At 39.9% G+C, this 27,312-nt stretch overlaps 3 protein-coding genes across 3 annotated transcripts in view; 1 reads left to right on the top strand and 2 right to left on the bottom strand.

Annotated features, from left to right (window-relative positions):
• slc47a3 (solute carrier family 47 member 3) overlaps window positions 1-9,386 on the top strand; it is a 10,500-nt gene extending 1,114 nt beyond the window's left edge. The window contains exons 2-17 of the mRNA XM_083887303.1: window positions 769-870; window positions 1,018-1,086; window positions 1,189-1,337; window positions 2,425-2,467; window positions 3,402-3,446; window positions 3,882-3,979; window positions 4,069-4,166; window positions 4,626-4,739; window positions 4,880-4,947; window positions 5,021-5,129; window positions 5,806-5,881; window positions 6,732-6,801; window positions 7,480-7,612; window positions 7,871-7,965; window positions 8,068-8,110; window positions 8,716-9,386. Of these exons, the coding sequence (XP_083743429.1) occupies window positions 769-870; window positions 1,018-1,086; window positions 1,189-1,337; window positions 2,425-2,467; window positions 3,402-3,446; window positions 3,882-3,979; window positions 4,069-4,166; window positions 4,626-4,739; window positions 4,880-4,947; window positions 5,021-5,129; window positions 5,806-5,881; window positions 6,732-6,801; window positions 7,480-7,612; window positions 7,871-7,965; window positions 8,068-8,110; window positions 8,716-8,942 (1,539 nt within the window). The 3' untranslated portion in view covers window positions 8,943-9,386. The remainder of the gene's footprint in view (window positions 1-768; window positions 871-1,017; window positions 1,087-1,188; window positions 1,338-2,424; window positions 2,468-3,401; window positions 3,447-3,881; window positions 3,980-4,068; window positions 4,167-4,625; window positions 4,740-4,879; window positions 4,948-5,020; window positions 5,130-5,805; window positions 5,882-6,731; window positions 6,802-7,479; window positions 7,613-7,870; window positions 7,966-8,067; window positions 8,111-8,715) is intronic.
• Window positions 1-24,205, bottom strand: part of LOC310924597 (multidrug and toxin extrusion protein 1-like) — a gene marked incomplete at its 3' end in the record, with an annotated part of 42,297 nt that extends 18,092 nt beyond the window's left edge. The window contains exon 1 of the mRNA XM_083886380.1: window positions 24,131-24,205. Within this exon, the coding sequence (XP_083742506.1) occupies window positions 24,131-24,145 (15 nt within the window). The 5' untranslated portion in view covers window positions 24,146-24,205. The remainder of the gene's footprint in view (window positions 1-24,130) is intronic.
• On the bottom strand, window positions 10,243-19,702 carry LOC310924549 (multidrug and toxin extrusion protein 1-like; the record flags this gene model as incomplete). Its single annotated transcript, XM_083886331.1, has 16 exons — window positions 10,243-10,506; window positions 10,724-10,804; window positions 11,696-11,790; window positions 11,869-12,001; window positions 13,039-13,108; window positions 13,223-13,298; window positions 13,389-13,497; window positions 14,699-14,766; window positions 14,856-14,969; window positions 15,044-15,141; window positions 15,343-15,440; window positions 16,115-16,159; window positions 16,254-16,296; window positions 18,025-18,173; window positions 19,363-19,431; window positions 19,646-19,702. 16 exons carry the CDS (start codon window positions 19,700-19,702, stop codon window positions 10,243-10,245), a joined length of 1,569 nt encoding a protein of 522 aa, XP_083742457.1.
• Window positions 24,206-27,312: the final 3,107 nt, after the last annotated feature.

The raw sequence follows: 27,312 nt of genomic DNA, 5'->3' as shown, positions 1-27,312 counted from the left end.
TTTGTTTGTGTGGTTGGTTAGTTGTTTGTTTGTGTGGTTGGTTATTGTTTGTGTGGTTGGTTAGTTGTTTGTTTGTGTGGTTGGTTAGTTGGTTAGTTTTGTGTGTGGTTAGTTGGTTAGTTGTTTGTTTGTGTGGTTGGTTAGTTGGTTAGTTGTTTGTGTGGTTGGTTGGTTGGTTGGTTGGTTAGTTGGTTAGTTGTTTGTGTGGTTGGTTAGTTGTTTGTTTGTGTGGTTGGTTAGTTGGTTAGTTGTTTGTGTGGTTGGTTGGTTAGTTGTTTGTGTGGTTGGTTAGTTCGTTAGTTGTTTGTGTGGTTAGTTGTTTGTTTGTGTGGTCGGTTGGTTAGTTGGTTAGTTGTTTGTGTGGTTGGTTAGTTGTTTGTTTGTGTGGTTGGTTAGTTGGTTAGTTGTTTGTGTGGTTGATTGGTTAGTTGGTTAGTTTTTTGTGTGGTTGGTTAGTTGTTTGTTTCTGTGGTTGGATAGTTGGTTAGTTGTTTGTGTGGTTAGTTGTTTGTTTGTGTGGTTGGTTAGTTGTTTGTGTGGTTGGTTGGTTAGTTGGTTAGTTGTTTGTGTGGTTGGTTAGTTGTTTGTTTGTGTGGTTGGTTAGTTGGTTGTGTGGTTAGTTGTTTGTTTGTGTGGTTGGTTAGTTTTTTTGTGGTTGGTTGGTTAGTTGGTTAGTTGTTTGTTTGTGTGGTTAGTTCTTCTTTACTTCTTTAAATGTGATGACCAGACAAAACCTTCAGTCTGTTTTCATTTGCCTTTTCTTTTTAGGCCATTTCCCAGTTAATGGTTTTCGCTCTGAGTTTTATCAGCACAGTTTTCTGTGGACACTTGGGAAGAACCGAGCTGGCAGGAGTGAGTCTGGCCATCGCAGTGAGTTCTCTCTCGTAACAAGAAAAAACTTTACTCTTGAAAATGTGTATTTTCATTATTATAACCTTCATCTGACCAGTAAAACCTCATCTACATAATAAAGAACAACATAAACATGAGCTCACTAACTGTGTTTTATGTCCTCAGATGATTAATGTGATTGGAATATCTATTGGTGTCGGGATGTCTTCAGCCTGTGACACTCTGGTTTCTCAGGTTTGATTTTGTCCATCACACACTTGTGTTTGTTTGTGTGTGTGTGTGTGTGTGTGTGTGTGTGTGTTTGTCAAACAGTCTCTGTGACTCTCTGGTCTTTAGACGTTTGGGGGCGGTAACCTGCAGAAAGTGGGCGTCATCATGCAGCGAGCCATCCTCATTTCACTCCTGACATGTTTCCCCTGCTGGGCGATCCTCGTCAACACTGAGCCCCTGCTGCTGGCCGTCAGGCAGGAACCTGAGGTTGCCAGGTCAGATTTCTCTTCACACCCCAACCCCGAGTTTGTCCATGTGGGTTCCGTACGGATGAAACTTGGGCTGACAACATGGGTCCCAAGTAGGTTTGTCCACGGTTTCCATGGAGGCCCCACGTCAACACGGTTGTCCACTTCAAGCCCTGAATACACTTTCCCGGCTAACTGGGTACTAAAGCTGTGTTTCCACTGAGTGGAACAGTTTGGTACAGTATGTATTTGTTTGTGTTTCCATTAGGAACAGTGCCAGAGTAGCCTGCCCCAAACATTCCATATTTCATACCCTGGCGTATCCATCCATCCATCCATCCATCCATTTTCTACTGTTTTATCCTCCACATGAGGGTCACACTGTGGACAGACCGCCAGTCCATCACAGGGACAAACAACCATCCACTCACACTCTCACACCGATGGACAATTCAAAGTGCCCAATTGACCAAATCCCCAAATCTGCATGTATTTGGACAGTTGGAGGAAACTGGAGAACCTGGAGAAAACCCAGACACACACGGGGAGAACATGTGACCTGATCTCAGATCATCCTCTTCTCCCCTTATTGATCCTGCAGGAGGACACCCTTAGTTAGAAACCATGGTAACCGGCTCCAGCAAAGGTGTGAAAGCCAAGGACCCCACGAGATCCAAGGCCCTTTGAAGACCCGTGAGAACAAACCGAACCGTACCATGATGGAAACACGGCTTAAGCAGGTAAGAAGTGGACATGGACTTGAAGTGGACAAATGATGCAGGTCGTCAGGTTTCGGTAACATAGGAAGTCCATGTGGACAAACACAGGTGGGTCCACCGTGGAAACCAGGGACGAACCTGCTTGGGCCTCATATCGTCGGCCGCAAGTCCATTCCTTGATTTGTCGGCTCCTTCGAATGTGGCTAACGTTGGCTCGGCCATGAAGGAGGCACTGGTATGTAACTTCTCTGTGGGTCAGACCACAGGAGACGGTGACTCCATCAGTCACATCCTTCAGAGGATCCGGCCCGTAGATTGGAACATACTGTAGATATTCCCTAAACCACACATCTCCTCCGAGTTCTTGTTGATTCTGACGGAATATTTCTCTCCAGGTTGGCTCAGCTCTACGTGAATATTTTTCTGCCGGCACTTCCTGTGAGTATGACTCATAATTGATCAGATTATGTGTGTCGTTTTTTTTGTTTCTCGAACATTTTATAAAAGGGAGGAGCCAGAAAATGAAGCACTTTGTGTACTAAACAAACAACAACACCCTTGAGGGACACAAGAGGCAAACAACATTGTTAGAATGTCGTTTCTTACTCTGGCACTTTGTTCTCTTGTGGTTAGATAATAATTCGATCAGCGTTTCTCAATTCCGATCCTCGGGGCCCCCTGCCCCTGCATGTTTTAGATGTGGGCCCTGGTTTGTTGGAGCAGGGCCACATCTATAACATGCAGGGGCAGGGGGCCCTGAGGATCGGAATTGAGAAACACTGGATTAGTATGAAGGTATATTTGGTGCAAAAGTCACAAGTACATGTAACTGCAGATTTCACATGCGCAAACTAAAGTCACAAATGTGTAACCGTAAAGTTGAAGTTGTACTTTTTTTTTTTATACCTTGTTAACACAAATCCTTGTTACAGGTACACAACTACAAGTCAATTGATACAAGTGCTCGAATCTGCTTCTACGAGTTTCAGATACTTTTTCTCCTCGCGCTAGGTGGTATAAGTGGTGCAAAAGGATTTGTAACTTGTGCACGGCGAGCGAATCGATCGATAAGAAAACAAGGCTTCCTAAGCCCCGCCCCCTCAAAGCCCCTCAAAGGATTTGTGTTAACAATTTATAAAAAACGGTTACACATTTGTGACTTTAGCTTACGCATGTGAAATCTGCAGTTACATGTGCTTGTGACTTTTATTAGATGGACTGTGGTTAGATAAGATTCCATGACTCCAGGAACACAGCAACGACAGCACTAAGCAAAGCTTAAACGAAGGCTGAGGTTCAACAAATACTCAGATTAATATTCAGGTATATTCTGGAAACTGACAGTGTGTTGTTTCTTTTTTTTAATCTACAGGCGACGTTCATGTTTTCATTACAATCAAGATATCTGCAGAACCAGGTAAATCCACACGTTCACCGTGATGATTCTGTGTTTGAATCTGAGATAATTGGTCCTGGAAAGTCCCCCAACCACAGTGTAGGAACCTTGCGTTTGACTATAATAGCGTCATCTTTCCTCACTTCCTTCTCTTCCTTTGTACTTCTTCTTTTCTCCACTTTTTCACTTCTCTGTTCCATTCATCTGTTGGATTTTAATGAATTTTTGAAATTCAGGAAATGATCCATTTGCCCTGATGCACTTTGACAGTGAGCTGACTTTAGTCTCAAAAACAAAAAGTATCTCAGAATGACTTTGGCATCGCCCTGAACAAAGATCCGGAATGAGTTAAAGCTCTTGTTAGCCCCCTAGTGGCAGACATGTGAAGTTACTGTCTGTAGTAATATACTACTCTCAGGTGTTACTGTACGGTGATAAATCCATGTTTTATTTCAGGGCATCATCTGGCCACAGGTCGTCACAGGCTTCGTGGTCAATCTCCTCAACGCGGTTTTCAACTACATCGTCATCTACGTCTTAGACATGGGAGTGACGTGAGTAGCTTTTACGTTCCGTTCCCGACTCGTTCAGTACGACGGCGTTTCTTCGTGGTCATAAAACCGTTAAAAACGCTCGTTCACAGCGGTTCTGCCTTCGCCAACACCATCTCTCAGTTCTCCATGCCCATCGTTCTCCACGTTTACATCATGTGGCGAGGTCTTCACAAGGCGACGTGGACAGGTGAGAGTTTTAGTGTTGGGTCACAGTGACGATGAAGATGATGACGTTCGTAGAGAAGCAAAGATACCAGAAAATATTTGAAGATGCTGAAATCAGTGAAGTTGTATTCTTTAAATCCAGCGTCTGATTGGTTGGCCGACCAAAACCGACACCAGAGAAACTTATTCAGTTTGCTGGGGTTGCATTTCTGTCGCATTTCCACAAATGTTTTATTTGATTTCTACCGATGTTGCTTACATTTCTTAACCTAACGGCACTGCTCACAAAGGTGCCCTTTAAAATGGTACGGTACAGTCAGCTGATCTATCCTCAGACAAAGCTTTTCTGATGGATCCGTCGCATTTCTACCGTCATCTCTTCATCACTTCTTACCCAAACGCGGTCAAAGTTGTCTCTGTTTTCCAATAATGTGATTGACAGTCAGATGTTTACGGATTTGTTGACCGTGTGACTTCACAGGTTGGTCCAGAGAGTGTCTGCAGGACTGGGGCTCCTACCTAAACTTGGCCGTCCCCAGCATGGTCATGCTGTGCGTGGAGTGGTGGATGTACGAGATCGGCAGTTTTCTAGCAGGTACGGTCGCTCACAGTTTGTGATGAAGTGGAAGGGGAACACGGCTCAAAGGACTGGGCTTGTCCCTGAGCGAGGTTCCCTGGGCACTGGTTCCCTTCTCGTCGAGAAGAACGTTTGAGAACATTGTTTATCGTCGACAGGTTTGATAAGCGACGTGGAGCTCGGTGCTCAGTCCGTCGTCTTCCAGCTGGCAAACATTGTTTTCCTGGTGAGTTTCGTCGCGTGGAATAATCTCTACACAAACACTGTGTTCAAGAAATAACTCTTTCTTTTCTTCTTAGGTCCCGACTGGTTTCAGTATAGCCGGTAACGTGAGGGTGGGGAACGCTTTAGGAGCCGGAGACACAGAACAGGCCAAACTGTCGGCTAAAATGACCATTCTCTGTGCAGGTCAGTGTTTGATGAAGATCAACAGGTCAACACGTTCTCTTAGAACCTTTTCAGATCAGGAATCTGGAAATTGTTTCATGGATCTTTGTTTAAGAACAGCTCACGACTGTATTATTATTAGTTATGTCCTGTAGTTAGCTGTAGGTGACTGGACTGGACTGGACTGGACTGGACTGGAGTTAGGTGTGAAGACGTTTCACCTTCATCGTTGACTTCTGACTAACTGGTGTAAAAAAAAAAACTGGTTATTAAACCTCTTGAGCACCGTTGAGAAATGAAGTTGAACAAACAGATTGTTCAAACATTGACTCAGATTCAGGTTGTTGGTTTCAGCTCAGTCGGGGTGTGAAAGAGGATCAGATCGTTATCGTCGTCACATGACTCAGTTTGTTTATAAGGCGACACTTACGCTGCCCCCTGGTGCTTTTTTACTTCAACTTCAACTTCAACTTTCTGATAAAATTTGCCTCGTTCTACTCCGGAGAACTTGGTCCCTAAAAGCCTTGGATGCATGTTACTCATTAAGGTTAGTCTGTTTAATAACGTTAGCGTAGTCGTGACTGTACGTCTGACGTCACAGGACGAGTCTGTTTGTTATCTGTGTGAACACACCTGCCTCTAAAGTTTAACTAAAGTTAAAGTGAACTGTTTGATGACTGAGTCTGTTCCTCTGCAGGCTCCGTCTCCATATGTTTGTCCATCCTCATCGGGAGCCTGAAGGATCACATCTCTTATGTTTTTACATACGATGAGTGAGTAATGTTCACACACGTTTAACCATTTCTGAGATAACAATATTACCTTTCACCGTCATGTGATGAGGGTGAGAAAACCCTGACCTTTGACTTCATTCTCTGTTACATATTAATCTGAGCTAAAGGTTAATCTCACACTGGGGTCACATAACTTATATATTCTCAACACACTGTGTGTTAGAGCTGCAACAAACGCTTATTTTCTCAGGTCATTCATTCGTCAAACCTGGAAATGACGATGTTCTCGAACCAAAATGATGCAGTTTTAGTGATTTCTTTGTTTTTATGGCGCAAAGAAACCAGAACATATTCACATTTAAGTCACATTTATTATAAAAAAAAACAGTCAATCAGATAAATGGATTATCAAAATTGTTTACCATTAATTTAATAATCAAATATTCAAATTATTGCATCAGCCCTCGATACAAACATAGTCTTATTAGTTCTAATATTAAATATTTATTAATAATAATCTATGCTACCTGCTAATTAACTTTATTTTTTACACCAGAGGTTGGAAAACAAAACTGGGAACGATGTCACCCCAGAGAAATCTTGGGGTTAGCAAGAGTTAGCCATTATTATCATAGTGGCTAACAACTGTACATTTGGTTTGTTGCTCTACAGAAAGAGCATCACAACTTCAACGTCCACGGATAAAACTTCAACAGTTCTACGTGTTTTTATTTACGATGTTGTTCTTTGCTTCCTGCCCCAGGACAACAGATTGAAGTTAGCACGTAGCTAACTCTAGCTAACTGTTCCTGTCAACTAAACAAGTAATAAATAGACAAGTAAGAATAAAAACATGGGGTAGATTTTAATTTTGTGTCTTTGTCAACAGACAAATCAGAGAGAGAGTTGCTGACGTCGTCGCCTTCTACGCTCCGTTCGTTCTCCTTGATGCCATGTCGGTAAGGAACCACTCTGACGTAACCAAAGGCCTGGTCATTTCTGTATTATCGGCCAAAACAACAAAAACCTTTATTCGCTTTGTCTGTGCTACAAGCGAACGAAAAGCAAAATCACTTAGTTTTAAGGTTTTACAGGTGATTTTAAAAAGAAACCCTTGGCTGCTTCGTTTTAATGCTACAAGCAACAAAAAGCCAGTCGAGCTATTTTGAGGGATCCCACTTCTGACACCAAATTGTTGTGGAAATTTCTCTGCTGCTGGTGAAGAATGAAATAGACTAACTTCTGCCGGCCGACAAGGTTTTATTTTAGTTGCAAGGAAAAGGTCAATCTTCACAGGAGCGATCCTTACTGGAGGAAGACTCCGAGCAAAGTGAACCCTCGACATTTATGTCTGAGCAGCTCAAACTTCGCATTCCTCCAATAGACAAAGCCTCTACATTCAGACGGTGCTTTCACAGCTCTTTGTCTACTGTAGACTGATGCTGTGGCAGGAAGGTGCAGGCTAGACACAATACACAATATACTATACACAAATGACCTGGTATTCTGTACTGGGTGGATATCAGTGTTGGGTAAATGTAGCTCTGAGAAAGAGAAATTTTATTTTACCATTACAGTACGCAGAAGAGACGTTTGTTGAATCACTTTGTCCTGTTTGTTGACTTTTGTGCGACTAGGCCGCCTTGAGCGGTGTCATACGAGGAGCTGGTAAACAGAAAGTCGGCGCCATCTGCAACATCGTGGGTTATTACGGGATCGCTTTCCCGATCGGAGTGCCACTCATGTTCGCAGCCAAATTAGGAATCAAGGGTAAGATGAACAGCTAATGGTACTTTTCCATTATATACTAGCAGTTCTAGCTCAGCTCGGCTCGGCTCTACTCTTTCAGTCATGAGCGCGACGTCCGACACAAGCATCAAAGCCAACAATGTCCAAAAAGACTTAAAAATCCTGAAAACATCCGTTAAAAGCTTCTGTTTTCAGACGTTTTTGACCCACATTTTGAAGTTTTGATGACGTGTTGACTTGCTGCTGCGGTTTTAAACCTCTTTAATATTCTTGTAACAGGTTTGTGGACCGGTATGTTCACCTGTGTGTTCCTGCAGTCCTCATTTCTGCTCATCTACCTGGTTAAAATGAACTGGAATAAAGTTACAGCGGAGGTGAGTGAGTCAACACAGGTTTAACTCTTTAAATAGTCTTTAAAACAGCATTCACGTCTGTTATATATAAAAGATTTGCTCACTGTGTTTATTTCCCTTCAGGCTCGAATCAGAGCTGGTGTGTGTGGGAACGACTCAGACTCAAGTAAGAGTTATTATTATTATTTAAACATTTCAGCTTCTCCTGCTCTAAAGTAGTTGTCACATTTGTCTAGGTTTGACACTGGATGTGTCCAATTAACAAAGAGCAATTGACCTGGTGGGGACTCGAACCCTCCGCTCTTTTACACGGACAATTATTGTGTCCATGGCCTGCCCACAATAATTAATAGTGCAAATCATACTAAACAAGGTTTTTTCTCAACTGGTTAAACAACTTACCATAATTACTCAGCTATAAACAGGCTCTCTTAAAATGAACAATTTTCACCAAAAAGACATCAAATTGATGCCGGTCAACAATATTCACATTTGCTAGAAACTCCAGAAATACCAAAAGTTTTCCGCCTTAAACAGCTTCTGATTCACATAAACTCATAAGAAGAGAAAAGCTGCTTTACAGAGACGGGAAAAACAACAGACAAAACAAACTAAGGACAGAAAATACTTTAGTTTCAGCTCTGGAAACGACCAATAATAATCTTTCTAGATTATAATGAGTGAAGTTTAAACGGGCAGAACAACGACGCAGGAGGAGGAGGTATTAGTTTATGAATTTACGTAAACGGCTGATTTCATGTTTGTGTCCAGGCGAGCAGTCCGACCATCCGTTGTACTCGCAGCCACAGACGGAGACGACGGAGGACGCTGACGACGCTGACGACGCTGACGACGCCGACGACGCAGTGACCGCGCAGGGGGAGGGGCTTACTTTCCGAGCTCTGGTTCTGCGACGGACTCTGATTGTGGCGATCATGCTCTTCATCCTGTCAGCGGGAATCACTTTGAAGTTAGTCGTCACAAACTTGATCACGTGACGGCGACTCGTGAGCCGACGCAGACGTTTGCAAAGACAAACGAGAGCAGCGACGACAGAGAGGAAGACGGACGGACGGACGGACACGGACTCATCCCACCATTCAAGACTGTGGAGAAGAAATGGACAAACGGCAGGTTTTCCTTTTGAAAAGTGAAGTCGGGTCTTGAAGCCTTGAGCTTTGCGATTTAGACCAAAAATGGACGTTAACAGGCGTCTCCTGCAGCTGTCAATCACACTGGTTTCCACTCATATGTGTCGTACTCTATCGTCGATGGAGGAGGAGCTGAAACGACTGTTTGGGATTCACTCAGGTTAGAAATCAAGTGAGAATGAGGCTCATTCTCTTGAGGTCAGGTTGCTCTTGAGGTTGTGTTTTGTTCGTAGTATCCAGAATTATAAAAACATCATCTCTGACCAAAGAATGAATAAACAATAAAAGTCAATAAAACAAAAATCTACATCTGAACTAAAATGAAATAAAAGTTTGAGCTTTTACAGTTACATCGTTTATTTATTTCACTGCAGTTTGATCAACATTTTCTGGAGTTGTTTCATGATCAGGAGACTGAAGACTAAAGACTCTGGAGACTCTGAAAAATCTGAAGACTAAAGAATCTGAAGACGAAAGACTCTGGAGACTCTGAAGACTAAAGACTCTGAAGACTAAAGACTCTGGAGACTAAAGACTCTGGAGACTCTGAAGACTAAAGACTCTGAAGACTAAAGAATCTGAAGACGAAAGACTCTGGAGACTCTGAAGACTAAAGACTCTGAAGACTAAAGACTCTGAAGACTAAAGACTCTGGAGACTCTGGAAACTCTGAAGAATCTGGAAACTCTGAAGAATCTGAAGACTAAAGACTCTGAAGACTAAAGACTCTGGAGACTGAAGACTAAAGACTCTGAAGACTAAAGACTCTGGAGACTCTGAAGACTAAAGACTCTGGAGACTAAAGACTCTGGAGACTCTGGAAACTCTGAAGAATCTGAAGACTAAAGACTCTGGAGACTCTGGAAACTTGGAAGAATCTGATGACTAAAGACTCTGAAGACTCTGGAGACTCTGAAGACTCTGAAGACTAAAGACTCTGGAGACTCTGGAGAATCCGGAGACTCTGAAGACTCTGAAGACTGAAGACTCTGAAGACTAAAGACTCTGAAGACTCTGAAGACTAAAGACTCTGGAGACTCTGAAGACTAAAGACTCTGAAGACTCTGAAGACTCTGGAGACTCTGGAGAATCCGGAGACTCTGAAGACTCTGAAGACTAAAGACTAAAGACTCTGGAGACTCTGTTCTTACTGGATGAGTGGAGTGGAGAGGCCTGGATCAGGACTGTGTGTTGCATTGATCCAGTCCAGCGTGTTGTTCTTCTCTGAGTAAACGTTCTCTGGTAAAGGAACCAGGAAGTGAACAAATGTTCCCACCACCAGAAACAAGACAGTGATGAAGACGGTGAGGCCTCGTCTGAGGAGCAGCTGAGTGGTGGAGAGACGTCCTGGTGTCTTCTTCTGCTGCTGATGGACGTCTTCATCCTTCACCTCAGCGTCGTCGTTCACCGACTACAACAGAGGAGAAAAGAACGGTAGATTCTTCAAATAAATCACCTTTGAATTCAGTTGAAAACAAAAACATCTAAACGTTCCAGGACTTCAGTGAGAACATCATCATCTCCAGGTTTGAAACTCAGCCACAGATTCACAGATGTTGAAAATAATCAGTATTTGCAGCCGCAATGAAAAACCACTCAGGTCGTGAAAAAAAAAATATGTCACGTACATTTCCGTTACTGACCGCGTCCGTCAGAGCTGCGTCGCTTAATAACATCATGTGAATCTTTTTCTGAGCTCGTTTCACAGCCTGAAAACAAGAAAACAGAAACTTTAGATTTATAAAAGTATATCTATCTATCTATCTATCTATCTATCTATCTATCTATCTATCTATCTATCTATCTATGCTAGTGAGTTATCTATGCTAGTTATCTATCTATCCATCTAAGCTAGTGAGTTATCTATGCTAGTTATCTATCTAAGCTAGTGAGTTATCGATGCTAGTTATCATCTATATCTATGCTAGTGAGTTATCTATCTATCTATCTATCTATCTATCTATCTATCTATCTATCTATCTATCTATGCTAGTGCGTTATCTATGCTAGTTATCTATCTATCCATCTAAGCTAGTGAGTTATCTATGCTAGTTATCTATCTAAGCTAGTGAGTTATCGATGCTAGTTATCATCTATATCTATGCTAGTGAGTTATCTATCTATCTATCTATCTATCTATCTATCTATCTATCTATCTATCTATCTATCTATCTATCTATCTATATAAGCTAGTGAGTTATCTATGCTAGTTAGCTATCTATGCTAGTGAGTTATCTATGCTAGTTATCTATCTATGCTAGTGAGTTATCTATCTATGCTGGTTATCTATCTATCTATGCTAGTTAGTTATCTATCTAAGCTAGTGAGTTATCTATGCTAGTTATCTATCTAAGATAGTGAGTTATATATGCTAGTTTTTTATCTAAGCTAGTGAGTTATCTATGCTTGTTATCAACTATCTATCTATCTATCTATCTATCTATCTATCTATCTATCTATCTATCTATCTATCTATCTATCTATCTATCTCTGTTAGCTAGCAAACCATTTAATCTTTCTATTGTTAGAAACTTCACTGGGTTAGGGTTAGGGTTAGGCACTGTTATTCTCCTTTAAAACAGATGATGGCGCTCTTTCACCTCCTCTGTCATTCTCTCCCAGTTGAGTTTGAAGATGACAGTGATGTAGAAGGTGGACTGAACCACCACACAGATCAGGAGGCCGAGCCAATAACCTGCACAGAAGATGATGATGATGATGATGAGTCAGGATTCAGTGTCATGACTCAGCACTTCAGAAAACATTCACTCACCAAAGATTCGAAGATTTGCCACAAACACTAAAAGAACGCTGAGTGAAATTCCGATGCAGTAATATCCCACAAAATTAGCCACGGCTGGAATCTTCTGTTTGCCGGTTCCCAGGAAGATGCCATTGCAAACACACTGAGGAGGGGGACACACACACACACAAGCGCGCGCACACACACACACACACACACACACACACACACACACACACACACACACACACACACACACACACACACACACACACACACACACACACACACACACACTGTGTTCAATTGACTTTGTTTAATTCTTTATTTCTTTGTCAGACGACATCATTTCATAACTGTGTCAGTGAAGGAGCAGGAAACACAGAACATTATATATATAAAAATATATATGTCTGTATATATGTATATAATATATATAACTGTCTGGAGGGATGTGGGTTTTTGGGTATAGATGTCCATTTAAATTTTGACTTTGATCTCCGAGTTCTGACTTTAATCTCAAAAAATTCTGACTTTAATTTCACAAAATTCTGACTTTAATCTCACAAATTTATGTAAATTCTGACTTTAAACTCACAAAATTCTGACTTTAATCTCACAAAATTCTGACTTTAATCTCACAAAATTATGTAAATTCTGACTTTAATCTCACAAAATTCTGACTTTAATCTCACAAAATTCTGACTTTAATCCCACAAAATACTGACTAATCTCACAAAATACTGAATTTAATCCCACAAAATTCTGACTTTAATCTCACAAAATTATGTAAATTCTGACTTTAATCTCACAAAATTCTGATTTTAATATCAGAGTACTGACTTTAATCTCACAAAATTCTGACTTTATTTAGTTTACGTTTTTTTGGCCCTAATCCTCTTCCGTAGACAAAGGAACACAAAAACACAGACGTCTCTTATGACTTGAACGTCTCCTGGTCTTTCAAAAGACACACAGACAAAATTCTTATTAAATCTTCGTCAGATTTCTACTCTTTTCTTTAGTTTGACCTTTGACCTCTCCAGATCTGTGTCTCTATAACACACACACACACACACATGCAACATGGCGACCTATTCTAACAGATGATTATAATGTGGTCACTTTTCTGAGGGACAACGACAGAGAAATAATGAAAAACGATCATGAAGACGATAATGAACTCTTCCACACACTCACCACCAGACCGTCGAAGAACTGCAGGAAACAGTACGCGCTCATCACATGTGACACCAGAGCCACGATCTTCCTGACGGGGGAAATACAAACGTGTGACACACTTCCTGTTCCAGCTGATATTAAAGATATAACATATAGATAATATATATATTAAAGAGACGTGTGTTTATGTTTAAAGTCTCACTCATCGGAGGTGAAGATGAAGCCGATCACCGGTTTAGCCGCTGCCAGAACCAGACCCTGAACCACGGCGATGCTGCCTGTGACGGAAGAGCAGAGACGGCCGTCAACAAACATCCAAAAACTTTATCGGCATCAGCAGCAGACGACGACGACGTCGACGAACCGACCTGCGAGAGCGAGCGAGAGTTTGCAGGCGAGAACGGCTCTGGACGTGTCTCCAGCTCCCAGAGCGTTTCCTACGCGAGCGCAAGCTGCGCCCTGAACTCCCAGAGGAAACTAACAGATCACAGAAAACATGATCATGCAACAATTACAGTTTAAAGCTGTGTAAAATAAAATAAACTGTTCAGTTTACGTTGTTTCTCAGTTTGTCTCAGACGTTTTTAAAAATGTAATGTATCAAAGAAGCCTGCAGGGACAAAACAGAGTGATCTTGTGTGTAAGAATTAGTGACACCTGCTGGTGGGACTGCAGATTACTCCTACACTGTCAGAAAACTACGGTGGCCTTCACGGAGCAGAAAGGATGTCAATATTTATTTGTAGAGACAATAAAGAAGAAAAAGAAAGAGATTTTAAGCTTTGGGGAAGAGGAAAAGATGATACCGAAAAAAAGTAGACGTGAATTAAGTCATTAAAAACAGAATTAACAGAGATTAAAAGGCGCCATATGTAAGAATGTGGCCAAAAATGGTTACTACACTCAAATCCTAAATACCGAGGTCTTTTAGGTTTTGTTTTCTCCGCCATTGGAGCTCAGACGTAACTGGCAAACCGTGGTTGCTCGGCAGCTGAGACTCTGCTGACTGCAATGATTGGTAGACGGCGGTAGGTGGCGCCACATGACGCCAAAACATCTATCTATAAAGCAAGTCGCGTCTGTCTGTCTGAAAGTCTTAGATTGCCCTAAGACTTTGGATATGTGTTGAACATGACCCAATGGTGAGCATCCTTGATTTTCTAATTTTTTTGGCAGAATTTTGATTTTCAGTGATTTATCATGCTGCACCAGCCAGGCAGCGGCTCATCCGCAAATTTTTTTATTTTTTATTTTATCTCGGAATTACTTGAAATTTACCATCATAATAGTCGGCATCGCCCTGAACAAGGATCTGTTGAAAATATTTGCAAATCTCTTAAGGAATAATTTTAATGAATTATTTAAATTCAGGAAATGATCCATTTGCCCTGATGCACTTTGACAGTGAGGTGACTTTCTTATGAGTTATGAGCGGAAATAAAACAGAAATAAAGTCATGAAATAAAACGATATATGACCATCAGTTCCACACGTCTAACAGTTTCGTTCAGATCGGAACTCGGAAGTGATCCGTGTTAAAAAACATGGACGGAAAATTCATGGAGGAAAATTCAAAGGCCATGTAAGTCAAATGATTTTTGATTTAAAGCCATTATACACGAAAACAGACATTAACTGTAACTGAACGGCTAAAGAACACGTTTAAAATGAAACGTACCATGTATGTGAGGAACGCCACCATGACCACGACATGTTGAGCTGCCAGCTCATCTTCACTCAACATTCCTGATCCACACAGAATACAAGAGGAGGAGGAAAATCAATCAATATATCATCATTGAATTAAAAGTACAACAAATAATACTCAAGATTACCTGCAAAGAATCCACCAATCTCATAAACCCACCACTCAAAACAGGTCATCAGAGTGCTGGGAACGGCCAGCTTCATGTACGAGCCCCACTCCTGCAGTGATTCCATCGACCAGCCTGCAGGGGGAGACATAAACCCATTAATACCAACAGGATGAACCTGTGAAAGCAGTGAATGTGAAATGCTTCACCTCCCCATGTTTTCACGTGGAGATTCTTCCATCGAATGTAAGCAAAGAGAAAAACGCAGACGTAAATCTGAGACAGTGAGTTGGCTGCTGCAGATCCACTGTAACACACACACACACACACACACACACACACACACACACACACACACACACACACACACACACACACACACACACACACACACACACACACACACACACACACACACACACACACACACACACACACAGAGTGTGTTAGAATACTGAAAATACCATTGTGTTTCAATGATACGAGTATTATTTACACACACACACACCTCACGCCCAGATCCAGCCAGTGCACTAAGACATAGTTTGTCAGCACATTAGCGACGTTAGCCGCAGCAGCGGTGTACATCTGAGGTAAAATCAGACCCTGAGCGCACAAAACAACACATCTGATGAAAAAACACTACAAAAACACTGTAAATAAGACAAATATTATACATACAGGAAATACACATTTGTGGCTTCAAGTACATTTTGCTTGTATAAAATACTTCACACTAACGGAGATTGTAATGTACTTAAAAGTAAGTCAATTAATTAATGAACTTTATTGTCGTTATACACAGATATAAATCTCTCAATTAACACGAGAATACCGTATGTACAAATAATAAATATAGAAATAGAAAGATTGCACACGCGCAAAAATTCACTGTGTAAAAATTGCACACATTGTATAAAATGGGGCAAAATATAAGCAAAGAAATTCTGTCATCAAAGATATGTTAACTTAAAACGCGTCTCTGTATGTGTTAGAATATGTTGGGAATTCTTATATTTGCACTCTTAGAAATTCTACTTAATTTAGACCAGTTGTGATACACACAGAGCACGTTTTAGCATATATATATTTAAGATTAAAGTAAGCAGTGTGGTATTTTTTCTCGAAATTTGATTATTTTTATAGTGCAAAACTTGCTTGAAAAGATTGTTTTTCTTTTGAGAAAATAATCATTATTCATTATTCAAAAATAAGAACAATTTCCCTGAAACGAGGCTTATTTTAATTCCTAAAAATATATATATAATCAATAAATATACCTGATTCTGGAGATATGAAACCTGCAGTTGATATAGAAAAATTGCCTAAAAGACAAAGATGAATAAATAAATAAATAAAAAGTCTTAATATCAAAGTCAGATCCTTCATTTTGTAGATGTAGATGTTTTGTAGACTCACAGGAACAGCAGGAAGAAAAGCTGTGATATAGAGCTGAGCTATTCTGAAATAAAGAGCAAAACATTCAGCTTCAGAGACAGGAAGTTAGCATCATGAACATGTGCTACATCAATAAACACAGCAGAAGCGTCAGAAACAGTTTGAACACATAGTTAGCATCGTTGGCTAGCTTAAAAAGATAGACAATCTTACATTAGCAGGATTACATTATTAGCTAGCTACCAAGAAAAGTAGCTAGCTAACATCATGTACATCATCGTTACATAATGTAGTTAGCTAGTTAAGATCGTTAGATTACATAGTTAGCTATCTTACATAATGTAGTTAACTATCTTAGATAGCTAGTTAGCTTTTAATGATTAAGATTACATAACTAGCTCGCTTAGATAGATAGATAGATAGATAGATAGATAGATAGATAGATAGATAGATAGATAGATAGATAGATAGATAGATAGATAGATAGATAGATAGATAGATAGATAGATAGATAGATTAGCTGCGATCAATAGATAGATAAGCTGTGATAGATAGATAGATAGATAGATAGATAGATAGATAGATAGATAGATAGATAGATAGATAGATAGATAGATAGATAGATAACGTAAATAGATAGATAGATATATAGATAGATTAGCTGCGATCAATAGATAGATAAGCTGTGATAGATAGATAGATAGATAGATAGATAGATAGATAGATAGATAGATAGATAGATAGATAGATAGATAGATAGATTAGCTGCGATCAATAGATAGATAAGCTGTGATAGATAGATAGATAGATAGATAGATAGATAGATAGATAGATAGATAGATAGATAACGTAAATAGATAGATAGATATATAGATAGATTAGCTGCGATCAATAGATAGATAAGCTGTGATAGATAGATAGATAGATAGATAGATAGATAGATAGATAGATAGATAGATAGATAGATAGATAGATAGATAGATAGATAGATAACGTAAATAGATAGATAGATATATAGATAGATTAGCTGCGATCAATAGATAGATAAGCTGTGATAGATAGATAGATAGATAGATAGATAGATAGATAGATAGATAGATAGATAGATAGATAGATAGATTAGCTGCGATCAATAGATAGATAAGCTGTGATAGATAGATAGATAGATAGATAGATAGATAGATAGATAGATAGATAGATAGATAGATAGATAGATAGATAGATAGATAACGTAAATAGATAGATAGATATATAGATAGATTAGCTGCGATCAATAGATAGATAAGCTGTGATAGATAGATAGATAGATAGATAGATAGATAGATAGATAGATAGATAGATAGATAGATAGATAGATAGATAGATAGATAGATAGATAGATAGATAGATAGATAGATAGATAGATAGATAGATAGATAGCACATCAGCTATTTAGTTCAAATGTACTTCATTCCTTTTCAGTGTGGTTTATATCTTCAAATATTGAGGAGCAGATAAAACATCTTGACATTTCTTGTATATGTGAAAAGCTCCAGGCTCATGTTCATGTTGACATTTGGATTTGCAGTCGTCACATTGAGCCGACAGAGACCAAAGCTTTTGTTGTGTTTTTGGTTTTTCTCTCTGTGTCAGAATGAAGCACGAGTTCATCAATGTTAATAAGAAAGTCTTTCCTCGTCCCCCGTGGGACCTGACTTAGAACGATCCTCTCCACTCAGGAAGGATCCTTGTCTTTGAGAAGCTCCATTTGACTGAGTGAGTGACAGTGATTGTGAGGATGATTGTTGGTTACCTGGCCACCTCGGGCTCCTGGCCCAGACATAAGAGGACGTTCTGGGCGTTGATGAGCAGAGACCAGCAGGGGAAACAGAAGAGCAGCAGGATGATGACGCTCCGCTGAAGGATCACTCCGACCCTCAGCAGGTTCTTACCTCCAAACGTCTGCACACACAGTCTTAGTCATTTCATAGAGTTAGTGACTTTGAGGGTTATGGTGCATTCCGGTTGCAGTCGGAAGTTCGGAATTGGTTTTCTCTGTACTCAATAATTGTATTATCTATTTTAATTTGATTTTAATGTTTTTTTTAAATGTGTTTTTTGTTATTTTTATTCAGAGAAAGGACACCAAGAAACTGGAACGTGATCAACACGGAGGCGTCCGCACTCCGAGTTCCGAGTTCCAGTGTAAATGGAACACAGCATTAATCAAATATTTGCAACTTGGTGGGAAATTAAAAGGCACGAGATGAGAACGTAAATAAAGAGCATGTTAAGACGGTTAAATACTTCTTTTTGGAGTCCCTGCTCGAAAATGACAAGCCCAAACTAAATAGAGTAAATCTCTGCAGTTACGAGCTCTATGTGGATTATCTTGGCATCAATATGAAGATAACACTTGTGAGATTCCACCAGAGGTGTAAGTTTCACTGTAGATGCCACTGTGTCAGAGTAAATGTACATGGAACACAGCATAAATGAAGGATTTTTTTCTCTCGCCTGAAAAAATATTGCATTTTAAAGCAAATATCACCTTTAAAATATGTAGTAGGAGCTTAAAAACACATGGAGGTCATGTAACAACATGTGGACATGAGCTGTGCAAAGTCTGATGCTGCTGAAGTGAAGCAGAGTGAAATTACAGAGGTTTTAGTAAAGAGATGTCTGGGCGTTCTCTCTGTTGGCACAGTTTGGCACCATCTGTGCCATTGGAGATTTCTTAGGTACCAAAATCATTGCTAATGTCGCTCTGTAACGATCAATCAGACCGAGATTTGTCCCCAAAGCATGCTGGGAAGTGTAGTTCTTCATTAGAAGTGGTTTTGTTTCCCGGTGGAAATAACTTGTTTTGATAAACAGCAAAGGTAAGACGACATTTCTGCTTGTATTTCTTGAAAGTCAGTTGTTGTTTTGCTCTTATTTTCATGCTTCAATTCACGATAACAGTTTTATGAACGTCTCTCACTCAGTGGTTGATTCTGTTTTGCGATCGACTGGTTTCACTAAAAAATCGTGTCCGTGTTTTTCTCAAATGGTCAACAATAAAGTGACGTCACTCCCAGTTCCGACTTCCGATGTAAAACCGGAACGCACCATCAAAGAACGAAAAAATTGCACGTTGAATTTTGCAAACCTGAGACACCAAAGTATCACACGCTAGTGACAGACCACATCCTGTCGCTATGGTGGAAATGTTAAGGGCCTGAAACGAGAAAAACACGGAGAAAACTCTCATCAGTGAAAAACACCACGTTATATTTCTGCGACTCGTGACACGAGGCTGATGTTTCTGATCAAATCGTTCACGTTTTTCTGAAAGTTGTCGGAGCTTCTTCCAGTTACAGTCGCTCCCGTCACAAATTACACCTGAAGGACTCTCGTCACGTCGGCGCTCGACGCCCCTGACGATCACTTACAGCGGAGGCTAATCCGTATCCGGCCATCACTTCGTTTCCCAGACGTCCGCAGAACATCGTGACCACGAATGGAAGGAGGTAATGAAGGATTCGAGCGAGCAGCTGCAGACAAACAGACAAACAGACAAACAGACAAACGTGGAGCAGCGGCAGATAAAGCGACACATTACTGATCTGTAACTAATCCCACGGCTGATGAGTATTTAACTGTTTAGCCATAAATCAAACACAACATGACTTATCTATGAAACAAACACTGCAGGGAAGTGAACAATAATCCCTTCAGATTATGTTTTTACATTATTATGATAAACTATAAGCTGTCACAATATAACAGGAACATGTTTTAATACGAGTTTATCAAGGAACACGAGGAGCCAGGTCTTACAAATCAATAAATAACAGCAATATTTTATATATATAACTAAAAAACATACACAGTTACTGTATGTTGGTTACGTGGTGAACTCCCCTTCACCTTTACTCCAGATCTGTGATGACCAAACTCTGGGTCGGGGCCCACAGACGAGCCACAGGACAATTTTCTTGGGTCCCCAAAACAAATTGGCAGAATTTTATTTTTTTACTGTTTTAGAAATGATAGACGATCGCAACCGACTCACAGTATAAACCAGGGCTCTGCAACCTTTAGAATGAAAAGAGCCATTTTTGTCCCCTCTTCACCCAAATGAAATTAATCAGGAGCCGCGAAACCTATTTGATCCTAAAAATGAAGATAAAATCACATGTAGTGAGAAACACATATACTCTATTTAAAGAACCACAGTTTGTCGCAAGTTGATACCCAACCTTTAAAGTGTAGGAAAACGACGAATAAAACTATTTTTTATAGTATTTTATTAGCTTTTGGGGGAGGTTTTTCAACTGGACGTGACGGATAAAACATCAAAACATCTTTATTTACGCCTTTATCTTGACACAAAAATGTGAAAAACATGAATAGTTTTTTCTTTCAATGCTAGAAGGAGCCACACGAGGCTCTAGAGCCACAGGTTGCAGACCCCTGGTATAAACGGTGAAAAGAGCTATTTATGTCTTATTTATGTCCTTATTTACAGCTTAACATTTGGTAAATTAATCATTTAGAAAGAGACGTGTGGTAAATTATCTTATTATTATAAGATAAGATTATATTTTATATTGGACAGGCAAACTTCAATTGATTACATTTTCACACATATTTTTATATATTTTAAACCACTGTGACCCAAATCACGATGTAAATAATCAAACTCATTTACAGCGTATTATCATTTTGACTTGGTAAATAAGACGTTTTCAAGACATCTTTGGTAAATTAATGACTAAACACTTCATTTTATGTACGTTACTGAAAACAAATACATATCAATATTGGACTCAAAAGTTTGGGGAAAATTCAGCAAATTGGTTTGTGGACCTCAAAAAACTATTTCCTGCGACCCAGTGTTTAGGAAAAACACTGCTGTAGTGTGTAGTCTTTTTATTTTTAAACACATAAAAAAGGAATGTATAATAATATAAAATGAAAAAAAAAAAAAATGTTTTTTTAAAAAAACTTTTGGTCTTAGCAACATTTAGTAAGAAAATGTGTAAACTTTAACTTTAACTTTAGATAAAGTTAAATAATGGCCAAAGCTTAAAAAAGTATTGATATTTTCAGGATTTCTCACATACTTGTACATTTCTATTCTTATATATATATATGTATATATATATATATATATATACATATATATATATAAATCACTGCTTATTCTATTTCTATTTTTGAATATGTATTTTTACATTCTTTATTTTAAATGCTGTTGTACACTCTTAGAAATAAGGTTTCCAAAAGGGTCTTTTTGCTTCTGAAAAACCCTTTCTCAAGGGTTCTTCGAGGGTTCTTGGTAACACTAATGGTTCCAGAAAGAACCATTTTGATCCAGAGAACCCTTTAAAACCCCTTTCCTGAATAAAGGGTTTTAATAAAAGGGTTCCAGGTGGAAGGTTTATAAAAAGGTTCCATCTGGAGTCAAAAAGGGTTACACCTATGAGGACAAGCTGAGGAACCTGATATGGTTCTACTGAGCACGTTTATTTCTCAGAGTGTATATCTGTCGCTCGTCTTCCTCCGACTCTGCCGCTGTGACAAGGTGAATTTCTCCACTGTGGGATCAATAAAGTCGAATCTAATCTGATTTAAGAACGAGCAGCTTTTCCGTCGTCTCTCAGGTGAACGTGTTGTAAATCACAGTCGACACCAGTTACAGTTAATTAGCTTCTTTTCCGTCGTCTTCTGTAAACGAGCTCGTGCTCTTTCATCACGTTGACAGCGTACAACGCGGCCAGCGGCTGAAATCCTGCAAAAACGCTGCTTCGGTTTGACTCAGTGCTGCCTCAGGAGCCCCGACACAAAGTCTATTTCCCCCCTGACATTTGAAAGCAAACACTCTCATCAATCCTGGGCTGAAGAAACCGACTCATTATAGAACGAACGCACATGAAGCACGGAGGGAAAAAAAAACCACCGCGTCTGGTTTCCATGACTTCAGACGACGTTTAACGCCCACCGATACTGACCCACTCTAACCTTAACTTTACCCTTAACCCTTTAACCTTTAGTCCCCATAAGGAACCTGTGGAAACAGGTCCCCACAACATGAGGAATACCTGAAACACACACAGGTTTGTACAGCTATTCTTCTGCATTGACTTTGGACCAATTCCAATTCCAATCTTAATCCTCAAGCTCAACCCTTAATCTCACAGAGTCTCTGCAGGTTTCAACAAGTCAAATTTAAGACTTTTTTAAGACCATAATTAATATAATTTAAGACCCATTTCAAATCCATACTGGCAAAAAAGTACAAAAGACATGAAGGATATTTAGAGCCATGAATTGTTCGTGTTAGCTGTCGGTTTTCATTAAGTTTTCTCCGCTGCTATGCTAAGCTAAGCTGTAACACACCATGGCGCGCACACAGCATGCTAGCTAGCGGTGCTGGATAAATGCTCCCCGGGCAACACAGGTGACCTACTTTAGTTCCGTGTTGTAGTTATTGTTGTTATCGCATTATCAAAAACAGAAACATTTCAAAGCGAGACTGAAGTTTATGCATGTTTTAAATAAAAGTAACGTTAATAGATTTATTATTTAAGACCTTTCAAAATTGTATTTAAGAGCTTTTATGAGATTTTAGGAGAATTTAAGACTTTTTAAGACCTTAAATTCAAATGATTAGATTTAAGACTTTTTAAGACCCCGCAGATACCCTTAATCTTAACTAACCCTTAAAACCAAGTGTTGAGGGTTATTTAGTCACTTAGAAATGGGACACCCCTTAAATGCAGATACGTCTTCAGACTGTAGGGGGCAGAATAACGCCAAAGCTGCGTCCAGTCTGTCAACTCCAAGAAGAACACATTTACGTCAGGATTATTTATTCTGATCCGTTTGTCAGTCAAGTTATTAGGTTGTCAGTTAGTTATAAGATGATACTCATACAAATATTCAGCTGACAGTTACCACACACCACGACTTATTGAAAAGTAAACCATAGCAAACCATCGCTTGTCTACGGTGGCCCTGAGGTGCAAAACACAAATGCAGATCACAAAACACAACACAAATCAAAAACACAAATGCAAATCACGCAACGCAAACACAAAAGCAGAAAACACGAAAACACTGAGTGAGCTAAAGTAAATTAATGATTTCGTGTTTTCTGCTTTTGTGTTTGCGTTGGGTGATTTGTGTTTCTGTTTTAAGGTAATGTTTTTCTGTTTTTTGATTTGCATTTGTGTTTTTTCATTTGCATTTTTTGAATTTTCGTTTGTGATTTGCGTTTGTGTTTTTGATTTGTGTTGTGTTTTGTGATTTGCGTTTGTGTTTTGCACCTCTGGGCCACCGTACTTGTCCGCACCGGCCGACTATTGACAAAAGATGGTAAAATAAAAATAAATGTTAGGCAACAATGACGTCAGTAATCCATAATATGGGCCTAAACTAAGATCATTTTTATATCTCTATTAACAAAGAAAACACTTCATTTGTATCGCACTCGTTTCGCTGCTTTCGACGCCATCTTTGTTATGTGAAAACACGCAATGCATTCTGGGTAGCCCTTGCTCCCAAGGGTGGTCTCGGAAAATCTCAATATTGAGGGCGATACAGACCTTAAACTTGACCTCAACTTAATTTATCTGAGAATCAGGACAGAACTTGGACTAGAGGGAGAACATTTTTGAGATTGAGGGTTAAGATAGGATTGGAATTCACCTTTAACTCATCTGTACAGACTAAACCATAACTAATACTGACCTTAACTTTACCTTAACCAGTTAATGACTAACCTTAACCAATGACCACAATTCAAATCTTAGTCCTAAACTTAAACCAGTGCCTCAGAAATGAGGTTCTACCACATTAGGACCATGTTTTGGGCACCATGAGGACTACTGGTCCTCACACACACACACACACACACACACAGGTCTTACCAGAGGTCCAGTCATCTTCAGGATGTGATAAAGTTCTTCTCTGTGAGCTCGTGGAAGCTTGTTATGAACAAACCTGCAGAACAAAGGCTTTTCCCTGGGTTCTCCCATACTGGACCAGAGACTGAGACCAGACCAGACCAGACTAGACCAGACCAGACCAGACCAGACCAGACCAGACCAGACCAGACCAGAGACTGAGACCAGACCAGACCAGACCAGAGACTGAGACTGAGACCAGAGACTGAGACCAGACCAGAGACTGAGACCAGACCAGAGACTGAGACCAGACCAGACCAGAGACTGAGACCAGAGACTGAGACAAGACCAGAGACTGAGACCAGACCAGACCAGACCAGAGACTGAGACCAGACCAGATCAGGGACTGAGACCAGAGACCAGAGACTGGTGCAGGTTTCCTCACAGATCGAGGACAGAACTCAGAACTGAGTTAAGTATTTTATGATGTGAAAAAGTTACTATTTAATTTCCCTCTGTTAGTTTAACTGGTTCAGGTCGAGCACCAAGTTACACAGTAGCCAGTATATATATATATATATATATATATATAATATATATATATATTATATTTAAATATGGTAATGTCATTTTCAAATGTAAAGAGTTGGTTGCAAAGGTTTGCAAAACTGTCCGTTTTAATTTTAACATTTAAAACCATTCAGTTGGTAAATTCTACAGTCGCAGAACTTTAACCCATTAGGATTTTTTTAAATAGGCGCCCCCTGGTGTCTAAGACACCACACACACACTGAATGACGGTGGTTTCTCAGGCTCTTGTTGACATTCATGTATTTTTCTTCAGAGAACAAACAGACTTTATTCATTATGCTCCGGTGACATTTTTTACCTGAGTCTGAACTCTGTGTTCGGACTGAAACAGGGAAAAAAAAAAAACATGTCAGTGGGAACAGAACCTTCTTCATGGAGGTAAATAAATATAATTGGAAATCATTTGGAAACCCTCAGAATAATTGTGAGGGAGGAAATACAATTAAATGAAATTAAATTGCTCCCAGAGAGCAATTACCCAGAAAGCAGTTGGAGAGAGAAGGTCAGAAGCTGCTGTTGCCACATATCAGCGCTCAGACAGAAGCAGTCGATTTATGAGATTCATGTTCACAGCTGAGATGAGAGGACGGTAAGAGTTTCTGCTCGTTATGTTCACTTATGTTCACTCATGCTACATAATACATGCTAAGAACTGAGGTCATACTTCCACATTCACCTCGAGCCACTTTGCATTTTCGCCTTTGTGTACTTTAATGAGGGTCCACATTAGGCTAGCCTTCAACATCAGGATAACTGGCTTTCCACGTCAGGCTAGCCCTTAACATCAGGCTAGCTAGCCTTCCACATGAAGCTAACTGGCCTTCCATGTCAGACTAGCCCTCAACATCAGGCTAGTTAGTCTCCCACATCAGTTTAATTGGCCTTCTACATCAGACTATCGAGCCTTTAAAATCAGGCTAATCTTCAGCATCAGGCTATTTAGCCTTCAACATCAGGCTAGCCTTCAAAATAAGGTATAGCTAGCCTTCCTCATCAGGTTAACTGGATTTCCACGTCAGGCTAGCCATCAACATCACGCAGGTTAGCCTTCAACATCAGGCTAGCTAGCCTTCCACATGACGCTAACTGGCCTTCCACATCAGGCTAGCCCTTCACACCAGGCTAGCTAGCCTTCCACATGACGCTAACTGGCCTTCCACATCAGGCTAGCTAGCCTTTAACATCAGGCTAATCTTCAGCATCAGGCTACTTAGCCTTCAACATCAGGCTAGCCTTCAAAATAAGGTATAGCTAGCCTTCCTCATCAGGTTAACTGGCTTTCCACGTCAGGCTAGCCATTAACATCAGGCCGGTTAGCCTTCAACATCAGGCTAGCTAGCCTTCAACATCAGGCTAGCTAGCCTTCCACATGAAGCTTACTGGCCTTCCACATCAGGCTAGCTAGCCTTTAACATCAGGCTAATCTTCAGCATCAGGCTACTTCGCCTTCAACATCAGGCTAGCCTTCAAAATAAGGTATAGCTAGCCTTCAACATCAGAATAACTAGCTTTCCACGTCATGCTAGCCTTCAGCGTATGGACAGTGTCGTGACTTTATCACTTTACATGAGATTTGACGACTTGAAGTTCCGCCCCCCCCCCCCCCCCCGCTTACAGTTCCGCCCACTTGTAGCCCCGCCCCCTCTCTTGTTACATGTGACTGATTTCACAAGCGCAAATTTCCTCACCAGGTAATCGGCCGTTTCCATGGTTACCGTCTTCCACCTCGTCTCTTTTGACTGAAACAAGAGCGCCACCAAGTGGTTCGGCATTAACAGGTTAGTTTGCGATAAGGCTTTGTTTAGTCTGTGTGTGTGTGTGTGTGTGTGTGTGTTCATCGATGGTTAACTCTGTGGTTTATTTAACCTTTGTTGTTGTTGCAGTTCTGTGTCGCGTGTCGTCCATTAACAGATAATCTGAGACTCAGTCACAGTTTGTCTGTGATTCACCGTGAACGTTCGTCATCAGAGGAAGACGACGATCGACAAACGTTCACCTCCTTCATCTCATTTTTTCATGTGAAGAAAAGAGAAACTGAGTCAGATCATGTTCAGACGAGGTCGTGGACTCACACCGGCCATTTTTAATCAGTTCTACAATCTGGGCAGAGTCTATTTTACTGAGACTGTAAAGAATAATCTGCACATGTACATAAGTGATTAATATTTTTAATCTCAACGAGGCTTTACTGTGAAAGGAAAGGTTACAGGAATATGAATATGATCAAAGAATGAATGAAAATAAATAAATAAAAATATTTTTTAATTTTTTTGAGCAGCATCGCCCCCTTGAGATGTTGCATCTCATTTTCAAGGATTTCAGCGGCTAACAAACCATTATTTTTGCACTTAGATGTTTATTCTTCTACATTCACTTTAACTCCTGAGGAGTGAATCATTTTAAATTATATTTCCTTTTATCCTGTTAAATAGTATTATTATTATTATTTATTTATTTATTTTTTAAATGTACCACAGTGTAGTGGATTGAAATCAGGATTGAAATTACAAAATAAACTTTGAAAAAATAAAGTACTATTTCATTTTAAAGAAGCAACTGAAAAAGAAAATCCAGACGAAAATCTGTATCAAGCTAGCCTTCGACATCAGGCTAAC

Source organism: Microchirus variegatus, assembly GCF_963457635.1.
Source record: "Microchirus variegatus genome assembly, chromosome: 3".
Lineage (NCBI taxonomy): Eukaryota > Metazoa > Chordata > Actinopteri > Pleuronectiformes > Soleidae > Microchirus > Microchirus variegatus.
The sequence above is the reverse complement of the archived record's forward strand: the minus strand, read 5'-3'. Positions and strand labels throughout refer to the sequence as shown.